Below are 23,546 nucleotides of genomic sequence, written 5' to 3'. Positions count from 1 at the left end.
CAAGGGAGCCTGCGTTTGTCCACAGTCTGGGTCATGACTAAACCACTTCTGGTGCAATGGGACCGTTTACCTTTGCACCGTAGTGGTACCTATTTATCTACTTGCACTGGTGTGCTTTCAAACTGCTAGGCTGGCAGGAGAAGAAGAGTTTGGATTTGATATCCCGCTTTACCACTACCCGAAGGAGTCTCAAAGAGGCTAACATTCTCCTTTCCCTTCCTCCCCCACAACAAACACTCTGTGAGGTGAGTGACGCTGAAAGATTTCAGAGAAGTGTGACTAGCCCAAGGTCACCCAGCAGCTGCATGTGGAGGAGCGGGGATGCGAACCCAGTTCACCAGATTACAAGTCTACCGCTCTTAACCACTACACCACACTGGCTCTCTGGACCGAGCTGGGACCGAGCAACAGGAGCTTGCCCTGTCGTGTGGATTCAAACTGCTAACCCTCCAATCGGCAAACCCAAGAGGCTCAGTCATTTAGACCACAGCACCATCACTACTATTCCACTTTAAACAGTCATGGTTCCTCCCATATCTAGTATTATGAAAAACAGGGAAACACCTCTCCCTATCCACTTTCTCTACACCACACATAGTTTCTATACACCTCTATCATGTCTCTTCTTACTTGTCTTTTTTCTAAACTAAAAAGCCCCAAACGATGCAACCTTTCCTCATAGGGGAGTTGATTTGTCCTCCTGTGAGCTTTTTGCAGCTCTGCAAATATCATTTTTGAGGCGAGGCAACCAGAACTGTACACAGTATTCCATGGGTGGCCTTACCATCAGTGGGTAAAACAGCACTAAGACACGGGCAGCTTTTATTTGCAAGCCCTATTCCCAACATGGGATTAAAATCCTTCCACACTTCCATTCCTTTAATAACGAGGTTGCTTTTTATGCTGTGCTTTCGTGACAAGGCAGCGCAAACCAGGTTGGAGGGGTGTTAGAACAGAAGATAAAAGGAGGAAGGTACAACCCAAGGAATGCCTTTGTGGCTGTTGCCGGCCTGGGAACGAGGTGTGAAGCCTTCTTCCTACCTGACCGCTGTAGTGCTGAAGGAAGCAGAGGATCGGGTGGAGATGTAAGGGTAGTGTTTGGTGTCCAGTTTGTCCTCAATGGCATCCTAAAAAGAGAAGAGCAGAAGATCAGCAGTTTTGGAAGACCTTTCATATGTGCATCCTAGTGAGCTAGCTCTAAGGTAAAGGTAAAGGGACCCCTGACCATTAGGTCCAGTCATGACCGACTCTGGGGTTGAGGCACTCATCTCGCTTTATTGGCCGAAGAAGCCGGCGTACATGTGGCCAACTGCTGGGTCATGTGGCCAACATGACTAAGCTGCTTCTGGAAAACCAGAACAGTGCATGGAAACACCGTTTACCTTCCCGCCGGAGTGTTACCTATTCATCTACTTGTACTTTGATGTGCTTTCGAACTGCTAGGTTGGCAGGAGCAGGGACCCAGCAACGGGAGCTCACCCCGTCGCAGGGATTTGAACCGGCAACCTTCTGATCAGCAAGTCCTAGATTCTGTGGTTTAACCCACAGCGCCACCCGCATCCCTGCTAGCTCTAAGGATGAGCAAATCTGTCAACTCTGGATTCTCATTTCTCATTTTCAGATCTCCACATTTCCACATCAGTTTGAAATTTTCTTTTAGCCTACATCTGCATTTTAGTGTAAATTTTCCCTAATATACACATTTTTCTCCTTAGAGACACATTTTTCTATGTCTTTTTCCTAAGCAAAGCAATTTGCCCCCATGGCTTCAATGCGCATCTCATGCCCATTAGGAGCTGTGCATTTAGGATTGTGGGTCCAATTTTATGGAACTGTTTAGACAGGCCTTCACAATATGAATTTTCTCTTTCTAACCAACCAATATTTGAAGATGCTTTACTGGTGTTTTTAACTCTGCAGGTGCTTTTTGTAGATGCCTCAGGGCTGGCCCAATACATGTTGGTGCTTGAGGTGAATCATAACATGGTGCCCCACCCAGTGGCGGACCTAATTTTTGGGAGCTCTGAAGCTTGAACTGTTATGGGGGCCCCTTTGCAACTAGCAACGAGGTCTAGGTAACCACTGTTATCTTCTTCAAGAGGGTTGTTCCATAACAGATCACCATACCTTTATAACATCTGTGCTACTGACTCTCAAACCTAGGGATTGTTGAAATATATACAACAACAAAAATAATCAATTTGAGTTGTGCGACTCAGTTTGGGTCTACTAGACCCAAAAATTCTAAGCAATGTGGACTAAAGTCACTTCTTGGGAGCCCCTGGGATCAGGAGCTCTGAAACTTAAGCTTCATTAGTTTCATAGAAGACCCAGCCCCAGCCCCACCACCCCCAGGAAAGAAGTGAGTGAAGATCTACATGAGGAACAATGGGAGTAAGCAAATCAACCATACCCAGCAGTTAATGTGGGAATGAAAGGCTGTCATGAGGGGAAATCACACCAGGTGGGTGTAGACCCCAGAAGATCCCAGAAGGCAGCCCCCACCATTTCCTTTTGGGTGGGGGAAGAAGACCAGCAATGCCTCCTATTTGCCAAGAGGCCACTATAGAGGCAGCAGATCCAGCCTCCAAGGAGCATGCCACAGCCATGGCTGCTACCAAAGTGATAGCAGCAGGAGGTGATGTATATCTGGAGACTGTTGATTTGGCCACCAGTTGTCTCTCCTTTCCTTACAGTGGGCCAGCCCTTGGATGCCTCTCATTCTTTTAAGCCTTAATACATTTTTTTAAAAAAATACAGATTATAAATATGCAAATAGAAAACCAAGGAGGAACACAGCCAGGGAGCTGTTGCTAATGGCAGTCTCCCCCAAAAATGCCTTCATCAAGTGCTTGACCCTATCAACTGTCAGCATCAGCCCTATGATCACTGCCAAATCCAGGGAGATCCAGGCTGCTCATGTCCATCACATGCCCACATGCAAACATCATAGGAGCAGCCAGTCTGGTCACAGGCAGAGTAACAAATGTAAATCTTACTTTAGGACAGCTGGCTAGTTTCTGCCCCTCCCCTCCATCCAGGCAAGCAAGAGGCGTTATCACAGCTCAAGCACACATTCCAGCCAGACAACAACTCTCAGGGAGGATGCGAAGCAGAGAGTGTGACTAGACTGGAGATGTGGCCTAAAGAGAATCTCAGGGGCCAGACAGATAGGCCTGTAGGACCACATTTGACCCCTGGGCCTCAAGGTCCCCCTCCTCTAGTTTAAATCTTTACCTCCATAATATCCTTTACCACCGGGGTCCATCGAGACAGCTGGTAGGTCTGCTCGCTGATTCGCTCCTTCCGCTCAGGCTTGCTTCTGCGGCGTAAGGTAGACTGAGAAGAGGGAAATAGGCAATTGCAAACATAGAGGGAGTGTGAACAAAAAAGGCAGACACACCACACAACTGGTTTTCTTTCTCATGCTTTAGTTTAGGGCAACGCCTGTGCCTTGCAAACGGGCCACTAACAAGTTAAGCTCCTTCGTGGTGCTGATGAAAGCTGCAGGGACCAGATAAGGGATTTATCTCAATCACATCAGTGTCTGGTGGACAAAGTGAGGATTTCATGATAGCTGCTGGCACCCTTCCCCACAAAAAGAGAAAATATCATAGGAAGAAGCATAAAATAAATTCCAGCTATAAATTTAAACCACCAACATACATCACTTTTATACCCCTTTAACTCGCATGGCTTTCTTCCACAGAATTTTGTGAACTACAGTCTAGAAAGAGTCCCAAAGATTGTGGTGGCTATCCCTAGCTCTTCCACACACTGAAATATATTTCCCATGATTCCCTGGGAAGGTGGAAAAATTGTTGAATTAGTCCAAGGCTGTTGACACAACAATCTTTGAATAATGGAATGGAAAAGTCAGAAGAATTTATTTTTCCCAAGGCACCAGCCCTAATCTACTGTGTGTCAGTGGATGTCCTGGGATTCAGAAAAGGTTTAAGTTAGGTATATTAGCTTTATTAAATTTACTTGAAGCCTTGTACTCAGTGTTGTCCAGAAATTCCAAGAAACCCCCCAAACCTGTGCAGTTTGGAGTAGCTCAGTCCACCATTTTGTTCCAAAATGGTGTCCAGCTGTATCCAAACACAGACAAAACTCTGCTTTCTGATCTCAAGAACCATCGTGCAAAATCTGCTTATGACAACATAAAGAGGTATCCAAATGCATAGAGAGCAGCCAGGCAAACAACTTCCCAAGAGATCTAGTACAGTGGTACCTTGGGTTAAGTACTTAATTCGTTCCAGAGGTCCATTCTTAACCTGAAACTGTTCTTAACCTGAAGCACCACTTTAGCTAATGGGGCCTCCTGCTGCCACCGTGCTGTCGGAGCACGATTTTGGTTCTCATCCTGAAGCAAAGTTCTTAACCCGAGGTACTATTTCTGGGTTAGCGGAGTCTGTAACCTGAAGCATATGTAACCTGAAGCGTCTGTAACCCAAGGTACTACTGTAGATGTATTATTATTATTTATATACCACCCTTCATCACAAGATCTCAGGGTGGTTCACATGATAAAAATACAAGGCAAAAGCACAAAGAAATAGTTTAAATAAAAAGAACAGAATAATACCCCCCCCCACACACACACACTCAAAAACTCATTAAAAAGGCTGTAAATGTTAATCAGACAAACACCTGGTTAAAAAGGACCATTTTTGCCTGGCACCTGAAGGCACCAGAAGAACCTCCCTGGGGAAGCATTCCATGAATAGGTGGCTACTATACAGAGAAGGCCTGCTCTCTTGTTGCCACTCTCAGGGCCTCCTTTGAAGGTGGCACACAGAGAAGGGCCTCAGGATATTGGTGACTGAGTCTATGTTCCAGCTTTGCAAGCTGAGCTACAGCCCTTCTCCCTCAGCAACTGGGAAAGGCATCTCCGGGCCATTGCTAAAAAATCTTCAAGACCAGGTAAAAACTTACATCTGTGATGATGGGTACTCCAAGGTGGGCCATATTGGTGATGATCTCACTGTCCTCAGGTGGAATCTGAGCATGCTGAATCAGCTTGTTGAGGTTTTCCTCAGTGATGCCTGGGAGGGTGGAAAAACATAAAAAGTGAGGCTATTTCCCCCCAAAAAATAATTTTACATGTTGCTCAAGCACCCCTTTCGCCAGGTTTTCCAAACTTCTGAGTTTATTGACCCCATGGATGGACTTACAAAGTTGTCATTGACCCCAACCCAAATTTTTAAGAATGTGAATGAAATAAAGTCAAGAAATACCAGCATATAATCAACATTTATCAATCATCAATCACCATGACTTGAAATCATAAAACGAAAGAAAAATAAGGAAGTAGAAAAAAGTATAAAGAGGTAAAGGGACCTCTGACCGTTAGGTCCAGTGGCGGACAACTCTGGGGTTGCGGCGCTCATCTCGCTTTATTGGCCAAGGGAGCCAGCGTACAGCTTCCAGGTCATGTGGCTAGCATGACTAAGCCGCTTCTGGCGAACCAGAACAGCGCACGGAAACACTGTTTACCTTCCCGCCAGAGTGGTACCTATTTATCTACTTGAACTTTGACGTGCTTTCAAACTGCTAGGTTGGCAGGAGCAGGGACTGAGCAACAGGAGCTCACGCCATCGCAGGGATTCGAACCGCCGACCTTCTGATCGGCAAGCTCTAGGCTCTGTGGTTTAGACCACAGCACCACCTGCGTTCCAAAAAAAAGTATACTTGCATGCAAATCTGTGTAGTATATTGTGGAATCATCTTAATAAATACAGAGGTTCCTCATTAACCAGAGGACACATGGTTCCACACATGCCTAGGCCTTTTATTTCTCAGGCTCATAGTTCCCAATTAAACTTTTTGCACTACATCTTATGAGATTCTTTTTTACATCCTTGGGAGTTTAACAACCCCTTCTTGACCACAAAGTCTTTATTCAGCCTCTGCACTGCTCCACTGACCTCTGGGGTGAGGTGGGGATCAATAGCAACCACTTTGGAAGCAGCTGCATCACCTACCATTCTTCAGGAAGATGTAGAGCAGGATGATACGGATCTTGTCATAAGTGCTGACATTTGCATCAAGCAGGATGGGGACAATAGCCCTCATTGGATCCTTTATTTTCTCCCCCTCTGCATCGGTTCCCATGGCCAGGTCCTGAAGAAGAAATATATAGCATCCATCAGTCTTTGCCCACTTTGGATCTACAAGGTAGGTTGCCCTCTGCCGCCTGATGTCCATGTCAAACCCAGGGAGGGAAAATGCTGGAACAGCACAACTTTACTCTTAATATAATCACACTGGGATCCTGAATTTAGGGAAAAGTAAGACACTACATTTATTACGTGTTTGATGGGAAAGCTCCTATTTCTATCTAAGATGGAGATGCCTCGAGCCATGCTTGATCTTGCTGAATCCTCATGGAGTGGGAGGAAGTAGGAAATGAGGTCAGCAACCCCAAGAGTATGAGTCTAGCACCTAAGGCAGGGGTGCCCAAACTTTTTCCAAAGAAGGCCAGAAGTGAACATGTGTAAGGGGGTGACCAAAGTTGTTGAGCTCTTTTTTTTACAATTTTACCCCAAAGTTGTTGAGCTTTTCTTAGGATTGAATTGAAGTTGCTGAGCTTTTTTTAGGATTTTACCCAGGACATATACTGCCACAGGGGCCGGATTAAATCAACCAGCTGGCCAGATTAGGCCTCCGAAACAGACTTTGGACATGGCTGACCTAAGGGAAGGTCAGCACAGGTTAGGTCAGATAGGATGGGCTAAGAAACTTGGAGGTTTCTCTCTCCATCTGCTCTTTCCCCTGCAGACACATCAGCCTCCAGTGCAAGCTGAGTTCCAAAACTTCCAACAGACTAGGATACTCCTCCCCACCAAGTCTTCCATTCCCCCACTGCCTGCTTATTCATTCTCACCTGCAAATGAAAAGCTAATCCAAGTTCTTCCCAATCCTTACAGTTTCCCACACTTAATAAACACATTGCCTAGAGCCACCCAGATATCATGTCCATGAGCATTTCAAAGCTTTTATGTGCATCTCTCCCTTTTGGAGGAAGATACGTGCATTGTAACCCTTCCATTGTATGTCACAGAGCACTTAAAAACAAAAGGTGACCCCTGTAAGACTACACTCCACCAACAAAGGGGAAATATAGCAACCTAGTCAGCAGTTAAGTCAGCTCTATCTGAGATCCCTAGCAAATTATGCAAAAATGCATCACACACACACACACAAAACCACATGGTGTTGCTGCTGACATAAGAATGTGTTTGCAGCAATGTCTTTCCATCAGCACAACCTGCTCAGCAATTTTCTGAATCAGTTGGTTTACCTGTTCAACTCGGCAGAGCTTGTCTACAGTGCCTTGGTAGTGTTTCATGCAATCTTCAGCCAGGTGAAGGTGAGTGGAGTACTGAAAAGAAATGTAAAAATAAAAATAAAAATGTGGCTAAGCTACTGTCCGTCGTCAGTGCACAGAACCATAGACTTGTAGAATTGGAAGGGACCTGAGGGTCATCTAGTCTAACCCCCTGCAATGCAGCAATCTCAGTTAAAGCATCCACAACAGATGGCCACTCAACCTCTGTTAAAAAAAAAACCTCCACAGAAGGAGAGTCCACCACCTCCCAAGGGAGTCCGTTCTACTGTCAAATAGGTCTTACCTTGCTCAGCTCCTTCTGATACTGGGGCATCTTTTTCAGCATCTGGGAGAGATCCCTCATGGTTGTCTACAAGTTTTAAACAGAGAACAAAAATCATCCACATGCCTTGCTTCCAAAGGGTACCTGGCAGCTTTTGGACCAGATGACCTGAGCTAAACAATGAAGATCTTAAACAGTTAAAGCAAGACAACCAGGTTGTTGCGGGGTGTTGTTGTTTTTTTGGAGGGGGGAGGATAAAATCTTACTTAGAACCATTGAGCTGTACCTAGACAAACACCATATCTTGCACTACTCATTTAAAGAACCTGTATAGCATTTTAAATGGCAATGGCTTCCCCCACAGAAACCTGGGAACTGTAATTTGTCAAGGGGGATGAGAGTTCTTAGGAGAACTTCTCCTCAGTTCCCAGAGTTCCCTGAGAAGAGGGATTGATTGATAAACTACTTTGGGAATTGTTGCTCTGTGAGGGGAACAGGGGCATCCTAAGAACTTCCAGTGCCCTTAACAGTCATGACATCACTAAAAATAACAAACTGTGGTTTGTTAATGGTACTGAGAGTTGGTTGGGGGCTACAGTTCCCAGAGTGGTTTAGCAGTCAATTCGTCTTCCCAGGGAACTCTAGAAATTGTAGCTCCGTGTGGGGAACAGTGTGTCTCCCAACACCTCTTAGGACTTTTAAGAAACTACAGTTCCCTCTTTGTGGGAAGTCACAACTGCCGAAGGGGTATAAGAGGGCTTTAAACGTGTGGTGCACACTTGCCTGGAGTTCTTAATGAAATCAATAAAGATTAAGTGAAGTCATGATTAACTTGGAATCAGTGGGACCACGTTTAACTAACTTCATCTGGCTCCAACACAAAGAATTCAAAGGAGCCTCAAAAGGTCAAGTCTAATTCCTCATGAAGGGGAACTTACCACCTCTAACACTGTAATAATGTTCCTCATAATAGTCTAATCCTTTTTCTGTAATTTGAACCCCTCAATGCTTCACTCATTAATTCGCTGCGCCAGCTGTACAGCAGCCCTTTAAATATTTGACAATGTGATCGTAATCCTTTCTTCTCCAGAGTAAACAACCCCAGATTCTTCAGCCAACCCCTCATAGTACTTGGTCTTTTATATATTTGCTACATTTGAGGGGGGAAAGTTTATATCTATAGGCATAAAAAGGCACCTTTCCTGCCCCTGCTTCTAGCAGTCTTAAACATTCTAACATATGATTGCTTGTTAAAGCTCACCTTATCACCCGTATTCATCCTTTTACTGGAAGAGAAGTCCTTCAGAGAGCGGGTGACCTCCCTGGAATCAAATAAAGACCAAGCAAGTCAGTAACACCCTCCCTACATCCAGTTCAAGCCATACCCCTTCCCTAGAGCAGTGGTGGGGAACCGCAGGACTGGTGGTCAAATAAGGCCCTTTGGATCTCTCTATCTGGCCCTCAGAACTCTCCCCAGGCCACACCCCTCACTGGCCCAAGCATCTCTAGTAGGGCTAGAATGTGTCCTTCAACCCTAATAATGCCTCTTGCTTGTCTGGATGGAGGACAGAGAGCAGGGTGCAATTGCACGTGGAAAGTTGCCTACTCTATGAAGGTAAAATTTGCATTCATTGCTCCACGCACTTTTGCTTCTGGCCCCACCCACCACTGGTACATTGCCCTCAGAAGGCTGCCTAGACAGGAAACACAGTTCACTTCCTAAAAGCGTAGCTTCAGGCCACAGACCAACACAGGAGGTTAAATGTAAGTCTCTAGGGCTGCAACTCAACACAGGGAGGTTATGAGTGTGTGTGAGATCCCATCAGTTCCAATGGACTTCACTAAAGAAGCTGAACTGCCTCAGTGGAGTGACTGAGCTACAGATTAGTGACTGATCTACTGATTCAAGTCTCCTGTGGACCGTGAACTCACTAGATAGCTTTAAGCAACCCATGTACACACACTCTCAGCCTGAGTCCTCCCTCCTCTGCAAATAATAATAATAACAATAATAATGTCCCAGCTTGCAAAATGGAAAATAACAACACCCACTGACTTCATAGCGTCACTGTAAGGACTATGCTAGACAATGAATGTAAAGTACTTTGAATACTTGGAAAAACATAATTAAAGTTAACTTTTTACTGGTATGGAAAACCAGTGAGAAAACCAGAGTTTGTACAGTGACCACAAACACTTGAAAAAGTGCTGTGCAAATTATGATTATTAATGTTAGCCTCCTACAAATGAGGGAGTGGGGAGGAAGAAAGGACAGTCCATATACTATCCAGTTGAATGTGTGCTTTGCTGTTTAAAAAATAAAAAGTGGTATCAAACTTCAATTAATAAATTAAACCTTCTTAATTGGATTTAGGATTCTGCTGTGCTGCTCTGCGTTATGATTCCCCCCCCCCACAAAAACAAACATATATAATCTCTCCTTTTGCACAATATTTCTAGCTGGAAGGCTGCTGCCTCCCAAAATAACCTCAGGCAACAGGAACAAAAAGCAGCACACTGTTTTGCAATATGCAGAGTGAACTCAACACCACCAAGAGAGAGGAGATGCGCTCTTACTGGGAGACTTCAGCAATGTGTTTATGGCGCAAGGTGACCCAGAGGTCATCATCTTCATCCAGCAGAACCTCTTTGACACGGGCCTCCCCAATGCCACTTGTCTCATACCTAGTGAGGGAGAAAGAGAATGTAAGAACATAAGAGCCTCCTAACAGCTCTCAGTACCCTTAACAAACTACAGCTCCCAGGTTTATTTGGGGGAAGCTCTCGCGGTGGCCAACCAGAGGCCTGGGGTAAACCCACAAGCAGGATTCAAGCAACTGGTATTCAGAAGCATTGCTGCCTCAAACTGGGAAGGCAGAGCATAGCCATCATAGCTAGTAGTCATCAATAGCACTCTCCTCCATTGATTTCTCTAATCCTTTTTAAAAGCCATCATTGCCTCCTGTGGGAGTGAGTTCTGCAGTTTAACTATGGGGAGAGAAGGTAAGTTCAGTAGTACTTTTTGAAAAATCTATTTTAAAATTCATTTACAAGTTATGGGGTTCACCAAAACTTCCAGAGCAGATTTTGGGGAGGCCTAAGGTGTGCATGGGGAAGAGGGGGGAAAGTCCTATGGTGTAGGTGGAAGTCATTCCACTCGCTCAAGGGTTTAGCGGAACACTGTCCTTAGGGCTTTTGCAACCACCAGGGTGTCTGCAGGACCCTTACTTGTAGACGTCATTCTCAATGGGAAGCAGATCATAGCTCATGGCTTGGAATGTCAGTTCATGGAGCACTGGAGAGCTGGGGTCAAAGCCGCGGTCCAGGATGACGAGCTGGGAGCGGGCTTTGTCTGGACCCTTAGGAGGGGAGAAACACAACAGAAAGGCTCAAAGTGTGGGTGGGGACAGGGGGAGCATGGACAAGCCCCACCCTCAAAGCCATCATGTGTCACACCCAATCCCTGACCTTCCCAGTTCAAGGACAGCAAGCCCCTCTGAAGCTGCCACCTGGTGTCATGATGACATCAGGGGAATGGCAGGTTGCTGCCCCCACCCAGCAGTCAGTGTCCCCTGGAGTTCTGTGAGGCAGGTCCTCCTGCTGGCTGAATCTAGTTTCCCACCCCGGAATTGTCAGGAACCCGGCTAGACATGTGCCCCTTAAGAGGAAAGGTGCCCAGTTTATATGACCTGACCTTGTTGGTTGTTCCACACTGAAGTACTCACCTCACCCATGGTAGGGTCATCAGCCTTGTAAGCATCAAGTTTGTCCTGGATCAGCTGGGCCAACATGGCATTGTCTTTGTAATCCCTGCAAAAAAGCAGAAAAACAATGCTATATATATATATATATATATATATATATATATATATATATATATACACACACATACACTTGCCGATCGGAAGGTCGGTGGTTCGAATCCCCATAACGGGGTGAGCTCCCAGCTCCTGCCAACCTAGCAGTTTGAAAGCACGTCAAAGTGCAAGTAGATAAATAGGTACCACTCTGGCGGGAAAGTAAACAGAGTTTCCCTGTGCTGCTCTGGCTTCACCAGAAGCGGCTTACTCATGCTGGCCACATAACCTGAAAAATCTGTCTGTAGAAGCTCCCTCGGCCTATAAAGCGAGATGAGTGCCACAACCCCAGAGTCGTTCGCGCTGCTTTACCCAGAAAAACCCACAAATACATCAGTTCAGCTCCCACTTTAAAGAAGGTGTGAACTGCTTTGCTGGATGGGACCAGGATTCATCTAGTTTTCCTTTTCCCAAAGCAGGTACAAGGAACATGTGGCTTCCCAGACCTTTTTTTAAATGTTGCTTTATGTTTTCATTGTATACATGTTGTTGTACACCACCCTGACATTTTAAGAGATGGCAGCATACATATACTTTTTATAAAATAAATCAATAAAACTCCTAACTCCCATCCTTTCCAGCCAGCATGGACAATTCAAGCAAACCTTTCAAAAAAAAAAAGAAAATAAAGAAAAGTGAGCTGATTTGCAAGTGTGATTCATTAACCTGAGTCAGTTTGAGGAAGCTATTTCTAAGGATTTGTTTTAGCTATAAAATGTACATGAAACCCTGACTTAAAGCTACTATCTATAAAAATATTCAGGGCACATCAGGATGGAGGGGAGGTGGAAGAGCAATAGTAAATAAAGCATCCTATTCATTGTTGCTATTTACTACCAGGTACTGTATTTTTTGCTCAATAAGATGCACCAGACCACAAGACGCACCTAGTTTTTGGAGGAGGAAAACAGGGAAAAAATATTCTGAATCTCAGAAGCCAGAACAGCAAGAGGGATCACTGCGCAGTGAAAGCAGCAATCCCTCTTGCTGTTCTGGCTTCTGGGATAGCTGCGCAGCCTGCATTCGCTCCATAAGATGCACACACATTTCCCCTTACCTTTTAGGAGGGAAAAAGTGAGTCTTATAGAGCAAAAAATACGGTAAGTAAAGGAAAGAAAGGTTGGGGTTGGCGGAGCACGAAGTGCGTCCTTTAGAAGACCCCTGTCCAGAACCCAGACTCACCCTCTGTATCGGACAGCAGGGTATTCCTTCAGGGTGGCACAAAGGGTGGCAATCTGCTCTGCCAGGCGCTCCAAGATCGGGTTTTTCATCTGGGCCTTGTGAGGGCTGTAGAAGCTCTGGAAAGAGTCAGCGGAGTCCAGGGAGTAAACCTGCAGAGGGCATCAAAAGAACAGCAGAATGACAAAGTGAGCTAAATTGTCAAGGCCAAGTAAAATGGGTGGATATCACACACGGGAGCCAGCAAACCTCTCCAAGGTGGGAAGATAGGAAGCTGACTTATCCCAAGTCAGACCACTGGTTCCTCTAGCTCAGGTTTGCATGCACTGACTGGCAGCAGCTCTCCGACATTTCAGAGAAGGACATTCCCTGCCCTACATAGGAGATGCTGGGAACTGAGCCTAGTAGAGTTCCCTAATAAGAAGGGGTGACTGTTAAACCACTTTCGTCTGCTGCCTTCATTACACATCTCCAGGCACCAGGCAAAAACATTCCTTTACAACCAGGCCTTTGGCTGATTGCATGTTCTATGGCTTTTAAAATGGGTTTGTGGGTAGGGATTACTTTTTTTGTTTGTTTTATTATGTATTTTGTGTTCTCATTTTGTATTTTTATGTTGTGAACTGCTCTGTAAATTTTGGATTAAGGGTAGGTAGGTAGATAATAGATGAGAGAGAGAGAGAGAGAGAGAGAGAGAGATGATAGATAGTGATAGACAGATAGATGATAGATACATGATAGATAGATTAGATAGATAGATTCTAAACTATACTTCCCAGGATTCTTGGGTGGGTGGGACCCTGCCTCTTCAAAGTGGTATAATTCTGCTGTAAATGTAAGGTGCAGATGGGGTGTTAAGGTGACTTGTTAGTTTCTTCATTATTGCTAAGACCCAAGATTTGATACAACACTTCTGGACAGTCAGACCCAAAATATTTTTAAGTGCTGTGCTGTAATTATACATGCTCCCACAAGCATAAACCTTATCAAGTCCTCAGAAAGTGCTTCTGTGTAATCACCCGAAAATATGCATAGTCAGCACAGGTTGTGGTCTTTAAACAAGGAGTAGCATACAGTGAGGCTTATTTCAGTAATAGCATCATCCCAATTCCATCAGTGCCAGAGGGCATTTCCACCACAGATAAAAAACAGTGGAAATTTGATGAAATTTATGTTTCAATAGCAACAGGGGACTCCAACCCTAAGATTACAGAAAATATAGTTCCTTGCTATAGTCATTAAAACCAGGCCAGAATTGTTAAAGAGAAGATGAGCCCCATGTCAAAAGTGTCTTTTTAAAAAAACTATTTCTGATTGTACATGGGTTTTATTGTGTTCGTATTTTAAAATGCACACTTTGTGTCCATGTATATTGTGGGGTTTTCTTCCTCAGCTGTATGGTTGTCATGATAACCCTTTATTATATTGGGATGTTTATGGTCTGTAGACCCTATTAGCTGAACTGAACATAAAGTACTTAAACACAGAAGCGAGTCCTGGGGCTGAAAACAGACCCTGAAAGGGAAGAAATCTTGCTCAAATTAAACCCCCTCTGCAACTAGCTTTTTTGTTGTTGTTTTTGTATCTTGACTGCTGCCACGCGCAGTCAGGAGAATGGTCCATTCAGATTAATATTCTGCCTCCTGGAGGAGATCTGACAGATGTCTCAGGGACAGTTCAAAAGCAGGGCATGATGGTGCAGCAGATGTTGGGAATTAAGGGGGAGCAAATATCTCCAACAAATACCTCTGCAGAAAAAGGGAAACCAAATATATCATGGCAAAGCACCCTTTGAGATTTCCGTCTGCTCCATCGCAAACAGCTGTAACAATAGCCACAATCACGCATCATGCTCAACTGTGGGCTAGCGCAATATTCTCCAACCTTCACCACTTAAACACTGCCCTTTCCAACTGTTCTGAAACTAAACAAAAATATGGGGGGACATTTAAAAAGAAAACTTGAAAAAATAAGAGGAAAACAAGAAGGAAGCAACTCTTTGATGGGTTGGAAGAATAGAGAAGCACCAGGGAAATGTTCCACAGCACACAAAATGGAGCTGAGGGCCACATACTGCTCCTAGGTTGCTACTTGGTTTAGTAGGATGCAACATCACCACTGGGTGCAAAAAGGGATAGAGTTTGCTGCAGGGAAGGGAAGGGAGTAAATCTTTCCTCTCAACACTGTTCAGTTGCCTCCCTAAGTTCAGAGGATATGCTGGCTGGTAGGCCAACAGAGAATAGACCAAGCAGGGAGTTCATCACACAATCATATTGTGATGGTGACCGCCATGGCTTGGATGGCTTTAAGGAAGAATGAAACAAATCCATGCAGGAGGTCTACCAATAGCTATGAGCCATGGTAGCTAAATGCAGCCTGTAGCTTGAGATCCAGCCTACTACTCAATTGCTGGTTCCTATAGGGCAACAGTAGAGGGTAAGTCTATTGCATTTTTGCTCTGGGGTGCTCCAAAGGCATCCGGCTGCTGACAGTGGGAAAGAAGATGCAGGACTTAGCTGGATTTTGATTTGATCCAGGAGGGCTAAAACAAAACTTATATTTGCATGCCTAGATCTGCTTGCGCTCATCCCTTGCCATGCTTGTTTCCCTGTCATTGCTGTCATTGCTCACTCAAGCAATAGAAAAGTAGGCTGTTAAGGCTGTCAGGGTAGGGATTTGCCTTTTTGCTAATGTCTGTAAAATGCTGTCTACACTGCTGCCGCTATAGTACCTGACAGCATGGATTGTCCAACTTCCAGCTGCCCCATTCCATCCTCTCTCTCCCCCCCTCCAAAGTCTTTACTGTGCAGTTTTCTGGGATATCCTCCATCTTAAGTCCCTTTTTATACTTTTGCAAATCTCTGAGCTCTCACTATATCTCCCTCATATCTGCCTGATGCAGTTTTGGCTATATTTATTTATTTATTATTGCGTTTTTATCTCTCCTCCCCCCCCCCCAAGGAGATTCAGGTGGCATGCATGGTTCTCTTCTGTTCGTCATCAGTAGTTCCGCTGGAAGTGAAGTCATCTCTGTGCTTATTCGCCAAGGGCATGTTTGTGCAGAGAAAAGTGACCTGTTTAGTATTTATAGCTCTGTACACCTGCCTGCCATCTGTTCCTAGTCACGTCACCCACCCACCCCTTGGTACGGCACAGGAAGGGCCAATTGCAAAGCAGATGGCCAAGGAAGGCTCCTTGCTTCTCCCATTGGAGAGAACCAGCCAATGATAGAAGAGAAAGAGTAGAACGCAGGGAACATCTGTGTTTGTTTGTGCCTGGGTGTGGGTGTGTGAGCAGGAAGGCTAAGGCCGCAACAGAGAGAGGCAGGCCTGGAGAAAGAATAAATAAATCAAGGAAGACAAGCACAGGATGGCAGGAAGGAAGGAGGCCACTCCCTCGCCTAGAAAGCTGTTGCATGAATTGCAATTCCCACTGCAAGCCCTTATGTAAGCCTGTAATCCTCTCTTTCCTCTGTAGGCAACTTAAAAAGCATACAAGAATACGGACGAGGCTGTAGCTTCAGCTTTCGGGGGCTGTTGAATGAAGCACACACAAGAGAATTGTTATCACTGCTGACTGGGGTGGGGCTCTTATCAGTGGGGCCCCTAGGGAGATGTGAGTCTTAATTGGACCAGCCCTTTAATTGGTAGCCAGACCTGCTCACTGAGGGGGAGTGGGAGAATCTTCTGTTAATGTTGTTGTTGTTTCTTACATTTTATATCCCACCTTTCCCCACCTCAAGGACTCAAGGTAGGGTACATAGTTCCCCTCACCCCATTTTATCTCACAACAGATGAGATAGGTAGGTTGAGAGACAGTTGCCAGCCCAGGATCACCCAGTGAGCTTCATGGGCCACGTTGGGGATTTGAACCTTGGTCTACGAAGCCCTAGTCCAACACACTAACCACTACACCACACATGATTCTGTTGCATCTTCTGCAAATTTTATCCAGTTATGTCAAAAGGAAAATAAAAGTTACAGCTGCTTTTAAAATTATTATTTCATAATAATGGTGAATGGGGGAGACATGAAGGTAAGACCTGGGAGACCAGGGTTCAAATCGCAATTCAGCCATGAAGTCCCCCTGGGTGAACCTGGAGCAGTCATTATTCTCAACCTAACCTACTTCACAGGGTTGTTGTGATGATAAAATAGAATGGGGGTGAAAGCGTGTAAGCCACTTTGAGCTCCTCAGAGCAAAACTGGTGCATAAATGCAATAAGGAAATAAAAATAAATAAATTTCAGTTTTCTTAACTTTCCAATTTCTCCAATCCCAAAGTCAGTTCTCCACAATCTGCAATTGTACACTGATTTCAGCAACTTGGAGGAAAATGTGGTATATAAATGTAAGAAAGGAATGAAAGAAATGAAAGAAATTATCCCCCCCCCTTTTTCAAATTGAAATGCAGATCCAAATTGAACCAGGCAGAAGTGCTTTGAAATGAAGTGGGATGTTTTCCCCCTGACACACCAAATCTGTGCTGAAACTGAAAATTAGAAATGCACAGTCCTTTCTCAGTTGCTGCACAGGGTCAAAGCATTTTTGGACATAATGAGCAGAGAATATCAAATAGAAAGGGAGCCCAGGTTCAGTTCCCCACCACCTCAAGTTCAAACAATCAGGTAGCAAGCGATGGGAAAGATTCATGACTGGGAAACTGGAGAGCCACTGCCAGTCAGAGGGTGACACTGGTGAGCTGGACAAACAGGCTGACCTTTTGCATGCAAAAGCAAGTTTGGCTCCCACACCCCCACTCACCCCCCACCACTCTGTGGACTCACTTGAGACTCGTAGGGCAGGAAAGCAATGTTGATCTCTGTCAGAGTCTTGATGACTTTCGCAGCACGGGACTTGACCAGCTCATTAAACAAGGAATCGGGGCAAGCTGGAAGAATGGAGTAAAAGTAGCCACTATAGTCAAACAGCCAACTCAAAACCATTTGGATGCCTCTGTGGGGGTATGAGGTGAGGAGCCAAATCAGGCCCACCCACACCATACAGGGCCATTTTCTGAAAACCACAGGTGACACACCATCCATTGCCTCTGAATCCCTCCTTTCTATGTCACATTCCCATTCATTCATCACTGAAGCCACCGCTTTGTTTTGCTTTTCAGTCTTCTTTTTTCCACATAAGGAACAAGTCATCTTCTGCAGCATCCCTTGCTAGGATTTTTGCCAAGGTCATTTCAGAGGCTGCAACTTAAGGAATTCCTCCCTTTTCTGCAGAAGTTACAGATCAGCAGGTCCTTGCAGGAAATAGTGTGCATCCACCAATCAGCACTCCCTGGAGAACCTGCTTGAAGTAGAAATCTTTGGCCTGGGGAGCCAGAGGCAGCTGTCCAGCCCTCTCTTTCTGGCCCTCAGGACTGCCCACAGGCCACACACCCTCCCCCGCCATACTTTGAACCTTCCCTGGGTGATTTTACTGGATTGTATTAGGTCCTTGAGCTCACATCTTTCTTCATGCTTGCCTGAGGGAAAGGTTTGTGTGTGTAGAAACAAGCCTACTCAAACAAATGTTATATTAGCATTACTTGGTCTACCCACTTTTGCGTCTAGCTCTGCCTACCATGCCTTGTAGCTCCCAGATGGCTGCATAGACTAGGGTTGCCATATCTTGAAGAGCAAAAACAGAGGACAGCTTGAGCCACTGCCAACCTGAGCCAGGGAAAGAGGCAAATGGGAGTGTGGGCCGCCACCGCCATGCCCACATGCCTCTTTCTCCGGCTTGGGCTAGCAGTGGCCGCAGTGTGGAGAGCCACCTGCAGCTGAGCCTGCAGCCAAGCTGCCCACACCTGCACCACCCAAGCAGTGGCGTAGCGTGGGTTGTCAGCACCCGGGGCAAGGCAAGTAATTTGTGCCCCCTAACCCATGGATTTGCGCCCCCTAACCCGTGGATTTGCGCCCCCTAACCCTAACCCCCAGATGTTGCGCCCGGTGCGGCCGGCCCCCCCTGCACCCCCCACGCTACGCCACTGCACCCAAGCAAAAGTAAAATAAAAACCCTGGACATTTCCTTTAAAATGTAAAAATTGAAACACCCTTTGAGAACCACTGGTGCAGGTAGGTTGTGAAGATTTTTAATCCACGTATGTACTTATTTTGTTCACAAAAACAGTTTTCTGACGCTCTGGTACATATGCATGGAGTTTTGAGCATAATATATTTATATGTCTTATTTCCTCTAGTGTACAGTGTGAGCTTCATCTTGCATCATTTAAAATCTCAACAATGCCTATCAGTTAGCTTCTGTAAACCGCCATATTAATTGGCCCAACAGTGGAAATAATAACAAGGCTAAGCAAAAAATGATACTGGAAGCAAATGCTGTTTCCATGCACATGCAAAATGTAGCTCATAATACTGAACCAACTGTTAATTGGAGCTGTGTCTATGAAATTATGTAGACAATATTCTTGCAAACAGATTTGGGTCCATGTGCATTTTTCCTACCGATGATGCATCCTTTCTAGCTTAATTAAATTGGCTCAGAAATTTTACCTGTGGTATGATTCTGTAACGTTTCATCAATTCATTATTTGTTTAATCTGGAAACAGAAGACTAGGAGATATGGACCCACCAAACTGAATAAATGTGTACATTTTTATTTTTTCAAATGTAAAAATTTCCCCAGATTGTCCTGTTGGTCCCCCAAAAGAGGACATGTCTGGGATTTCCCAGATGTATGGCAACCCTACATAGAAAGCAGGGGGTGAAAGAAGTTCCCAATGCTTGGTTTGTAGCACCATACAGTGCAGTTCTTGAAACTTCCAGTTATAACAAGGAGGGGCAGAGAGAATTTCCCAGTATGCTTACAGTCAGTAAAGAAGACGTGGGCAGCTCGATACTTGGCATTCGGCGGTTCCTTGAAATCACCAATGAGAGACTCAACAGACTAGGAGAAAGAAGAAGAATTAAAAACAATCAGTTTTAGATGCTCGCTAGTTCTGCTCAAAGTTCAGACCTTAGTTTGTATGAAAACAATTTTTCCCAAGTTAGTTTGCTTTGTGAGCCCACTTTGTAAAGGCATTCTCCTGACTCCTTGATTCTGCCCCACTAACCACTATTATAACAAGGCTTGACTTGCTTAAAATGAGGTTGGGAAGTTCTGTCTTTGGATAGGAGAACTGGCCAATACAGTTTTGTCCCATAATACAACCCTACTGGTTTCATTTGAAATATTAGTACATTCATATCCCTTTGGGACGCAGGTGGCGCTGTGGGTTAAACCACAGAGCCTAAGACTTGCTGATCAGAAGGTCAGCGGTTCGAATCCCTGCAATGGGGTGAGCTCCCGTTGCTCGGTCCCTGCTCCTGCCAACCTAGCAGTTCGAAAGCTCGTCAAAGTGCAAGTACATAAATAGGTACCGCTCCGGCGGGAAGGTAAACAGCATTTCCGTGCGCTGCTCTGGTTCGCCAGAAGCGGCTTAGTCATGCTGGCCACATGACCCGGAAGCTGTACGCCGGCTCCCTCGGCCAATAAAGCGAGATGAGCGCCGCAACCCCAGAGTCGGTCACGACTGGACCTAATGGTCAGGGGTCCCTTTACCTTTTTATCCCACCTTTTCTTCAAGGAGTTCAAGGTGACATACTTTATTCTTGCTCCTCTCCATTTTATTCTTGCAACAACCCTATAAGGTAGGCTAGGCTGAGAGATAGTGCCCAGCTGGGCCCAAGCATACCCAGTGGGCTTCATATGACTGAGTGGCAATTCAAACCCTGGCCTCCCAGGTTCTAGTTCAACATTTTCACCCCCACACTGCACCAGCTCTATTTAAGTCATTCCCTGAATGGCCATCACCCAAAGAGTCCAGGGTAGAGTACAAAACTGTGACATGCAATATATTTAAACAAACAGCATAATATAGAGAACAAATTAGGACAAAAAACAAACAAACTAGAAGTCTGTCTAAATCAAGGAAGTCTTGACCAGGCACCAAAAAATATTGCAGCATTTGTGCCAGATGTGTCTTCTTAGGGTGGGCATTCCAGGATGCCCCTTAGCCAACCCCCTTAGCCATTTCAGAGGCATGCTACCTCATAAGAAAAGCCACACTGGATAAGGTGAATGACCCATCTAGCTCTGCATCTTCTTCTTATAGCGGCAAATCAGATGCCTCAATGGGTGTTAGGATATTGATGTTCCGTTCCACCTTTAGAACAGGCATGTGAAGTTGTTGTATGTCACATGTCTGTTTACTTCCAGCACAGCCTGATGGGAACTTCCGTTGTGTATAGCTTTTGCTTATGTTTCCTGCTCTTGGACATGAAAGAGAGCAGATATGTTTTCTTTGTCCTGAACTATGCTGAATAAACTGCTTGTAAATATGCTTTACATATGCCTCTGTCCGCCACTTCTGTTGCAAGTTATTCACTCTGCTGATTAAGGTGTGTTCAAGCTTCTGAAGGCTTCTGAAGCTGTGTGCTGCTGTTTTGATGCTGTTCCAAGGACCGGAGTTTGCCCGGCTGCCGGCCGGTGGGCTGGAGCCAACTGGGGGCCTGTGACATGCCCCCATTCCCTTGGACACATCCCAACAATGGGAAGCTGGCAAGCAGGACCTGAGCACAGCAATGTCCAAAGAACTAGGATTCAGAGGCATTCCGCTTCTGACAATGGAGCAAGCACATAAGCCATCACAGCCAGTAGCCATTGATAGCCTTGCCCTCCATGAATTTGTCTAATCCTCTTTTAAAACCATTCAAGTTTATGGCCATCACTACCTCTTGCCGGAGCGAGTTCCACAGTTTAACTATGCACAGTGTAATAATGAAGCACTTGATTCCTCCAATATTCAGCTTCACTGGATGTCCTTGAGTTTTAGAGTTATGCAAGAGCGAGAGAAACTTTCCTCTTTCCACTTTCTCCACACCATGCAGAATTTTATACACTTCTATCATGCTTCTATCACGCTTACTTTCTCTGATGGGGTGATGAGGTACACAGCCTCCAGGCTGGGCAGTGGCTCCCGGCGCTTGTTGATGTCTTCCACAACTGCAAAAGGCAACGCAACAGAGATTTTCATCAGGGAGGGAAATATGGCAGATTCAAGGTGGTTACCAAGTCCTGCAACTAGTTATTGCTCCATTCTCAGAGATCAATAGCCTACAATTCAATCAGTCCATGTGAGAAGTTACCTTTCCCCTTGGAATACCACCACCACCAACAACAACAACAACAACACAGCCAATACTCAAAATAAAATGGACTTGGGTGGCTGTTGTGCTTCTGACTTACTAAATGAAGCCACCACCCAGGTACACAAGTAGTGATGTATTCAGGCCCTAAGATGGAAGAGTGAGGCAGATGCTGAGATGGGGGAGGGGCCAGAGCTATGAGTCCCATGTACCCTGCCCCCCCTCCACTAACCTGCTGCCCACTAGGGAAGTGAAATACATTGTTCTTTCGCTAGTATTGGTATAAGTTTCAACTACCAGTCCAATTGGCCTCAGTATGAATGAGGAGCTTTTTAACCATTGTATGCTCCAAAACTAAACATTTAGGAATGCTGAAAACACCTCAGTTTCAAGAGAACAGGGCTTCACATACAATGAAACTTCACGGAAACACAGCTTAAGTCCAAAAGAAGATGTTTGATAACTGTCTCTGAGAGGAGATTGGCACCCATGGCACTTGCTCAGAAATCCAAGTTTGCCCATGGGCTGTCTGTGTTTTTGTCATTGATGTTTTGTAATATGTTTCTACACCGCCCTGAGAGCTTTTGATAAGAGGCAGTATATAAATTGAAATCATCATCCTCATCATCCTGGCAACCCATATGCCAGGCAAACTAGGTGGTATCCAGGTTTGGTTCTATCCAGACAATGAGGGTGAGGTGGCTGGAGAAAGGAGGTGGGGGAGGTCCTGAACAATGCACTCACTTGTTATGCCCTCAGTCATGATATCAGTCATTTTGCAGCAGGAAGAAAGCATACGCATACTCAGCTGATCCACCACCAGCACCTGGGAGAGAAGGAGAAAGAAGTCATGCAAAAATTGCCACTGACTTGGCTTGGGGTTGAACTAAAACTGTCCTGCATATGAGCATCTTTTTCCCCATTATCATCATCATCACTTACCTGCCCTTCACCATAAGGTCCTAGAGTGGGGTAACAGCAATTTAAAAACACAATATCAAAATCAGTTTAAAGTGAATTACAGTCAAGTGAATATGGTGGATCCAAAAATACGTATCTCATGTGCCCAAGGTTCAGGTAAAGAGGCTAGTCTTCAGCTTACAACAGTTAACTGTAGCTAACTGTAGTTAAAACAAACAAGGCACATGTAACTTCCACATGTCTAGACAGGCTTGCCTAAATGAAAATGTTCTAAGCAGGCACTGAGATACAGTGAAGGCACCTGCCTCATGTCAACAGACAGGGAGCTCCAAAGTGTAGGTAAAGGTAAAGGGACCCCTGACCATTAGGTCCAGTCGTGACCGACTCTGGGGTTGCGGCGCTCATCTCGCTTTATTGGCCAAGAGAGCTGGTGTACAGTTTCTGGGTCATGTGGCCAGCATGACTAAGCCACTTCTGGTGAACCAGAGCAGCGTATGGAAACACCGTTTACCTTCCCGCCTGAGTGGTACCTATTTATCTACTTGCACTTTGACGTGCTTGCGAACTGCTAGGTTGGCAGGAACTGGGACCGAGCAACGGGAGCTCACCCTATCGTGGGGATTCGAACCACTGACCTTCTGATCAGCAAGTCCTAGGCTCTGTGGTTTAACCCACAATGCCACCCGCGTCCCTAAAGTGTAGGTACTGTCATACAAAAGACTGTTTTCTTACAAGTGTGGAATGAGGGTCATGTGGTGTGTGTAAGAGTGACAGTTCCTCAGATCAAGGTGGTTGAGCAGGCATGTGTGTTGGGTAAGGTGATCCTGCAG

General features: G+C 45.3%; 1 protein-coding gene across 4 annotated transcripts in view; it reads right to left on the bottom strand.

Moving 5' to 3' along the window:
• The window catches only part of LOC310754862 (syntaxin-binding protein 1), a 61,095-nt gene that overhangs the window by 10,722 nt on the left and 26,827 nt on the right, over nt 1–23,546 (bottom strand). For all 4 annotated transcript variants that reach the window (XM_083597329.1, XM_083597327.1, XM_083597330.1 and 1 more), the window contains 15 exons: nt 22,540–22,621; nt 21,576–21,652; nt 19,477–19,555; nt 17,439–17,542; nt 12,656–12,804; nt 11,342–11,426; nt 10,845–10,975; nt 10,194–10,301; nt 8,878–8,938; nt 7,638–7,703; nt 7,307–7,387; nt 5,988–6,126; nt 4,939–5,048; nt 3,238–3,339; nt 1,042–1,127 (listed from right to left, as the gene is read on the bottom strand). In XM_083597329.1, coding sequence (XP_083453455.1) covers nt 1,042–1,127; nt 3,238–3,339; nt 4,939–5,048; nt 5,988–6,126; nt 7,307–7,387; nt 7,638–7,703; nt 8,878–8,938; nt 10,194–10,301; nt 10,845–10,975; nt 11,342–11,426; nt 12,656–12,804; nt 17,439–17,542; nt 19,477–19,555; nt 21,576–21,652; nt 22,540–22,597 — 1,436 coding nt within the window. In that variant the 5' untranslated portion in view covers nt 22,598–22,621. The remainder of the gene's footprint in view (nt 1–1,041; nt 1,128–3,237; nt 3,340–4,938; nt 5,049–5,987; nt 6,127–7,306; nt 7,388–7,637; nt 7,704–8,877; nt 8,939–10,193; nt 10,302–10,844; nt 10,976–11,341; nt 11,427–12,655; nt 12,805–17,438; nt 17,543–19,476; nt 19,556–21,575; nt 21,653–22,539; nt 22,622–23,546) is intronic.

This window comes from Podarcis filfolensis (genome assembly GCF_964270895.1).
Source record: "Podarcis filfolensis genome assembly, chromosome: Z".
Taxonomy (NCBI): domain Eukaryota; kingdom Metazoa; phylum Chordata; class Lepidosauria; order Squamata; family Lacertidae; genus Podarcis; species Podarcis filfolensis.
The sequence above is the reverse complement of the archived record's forward strand: the minus strand, read 5'-3'. Positions and strand labels throughout refer to the sequence as shown.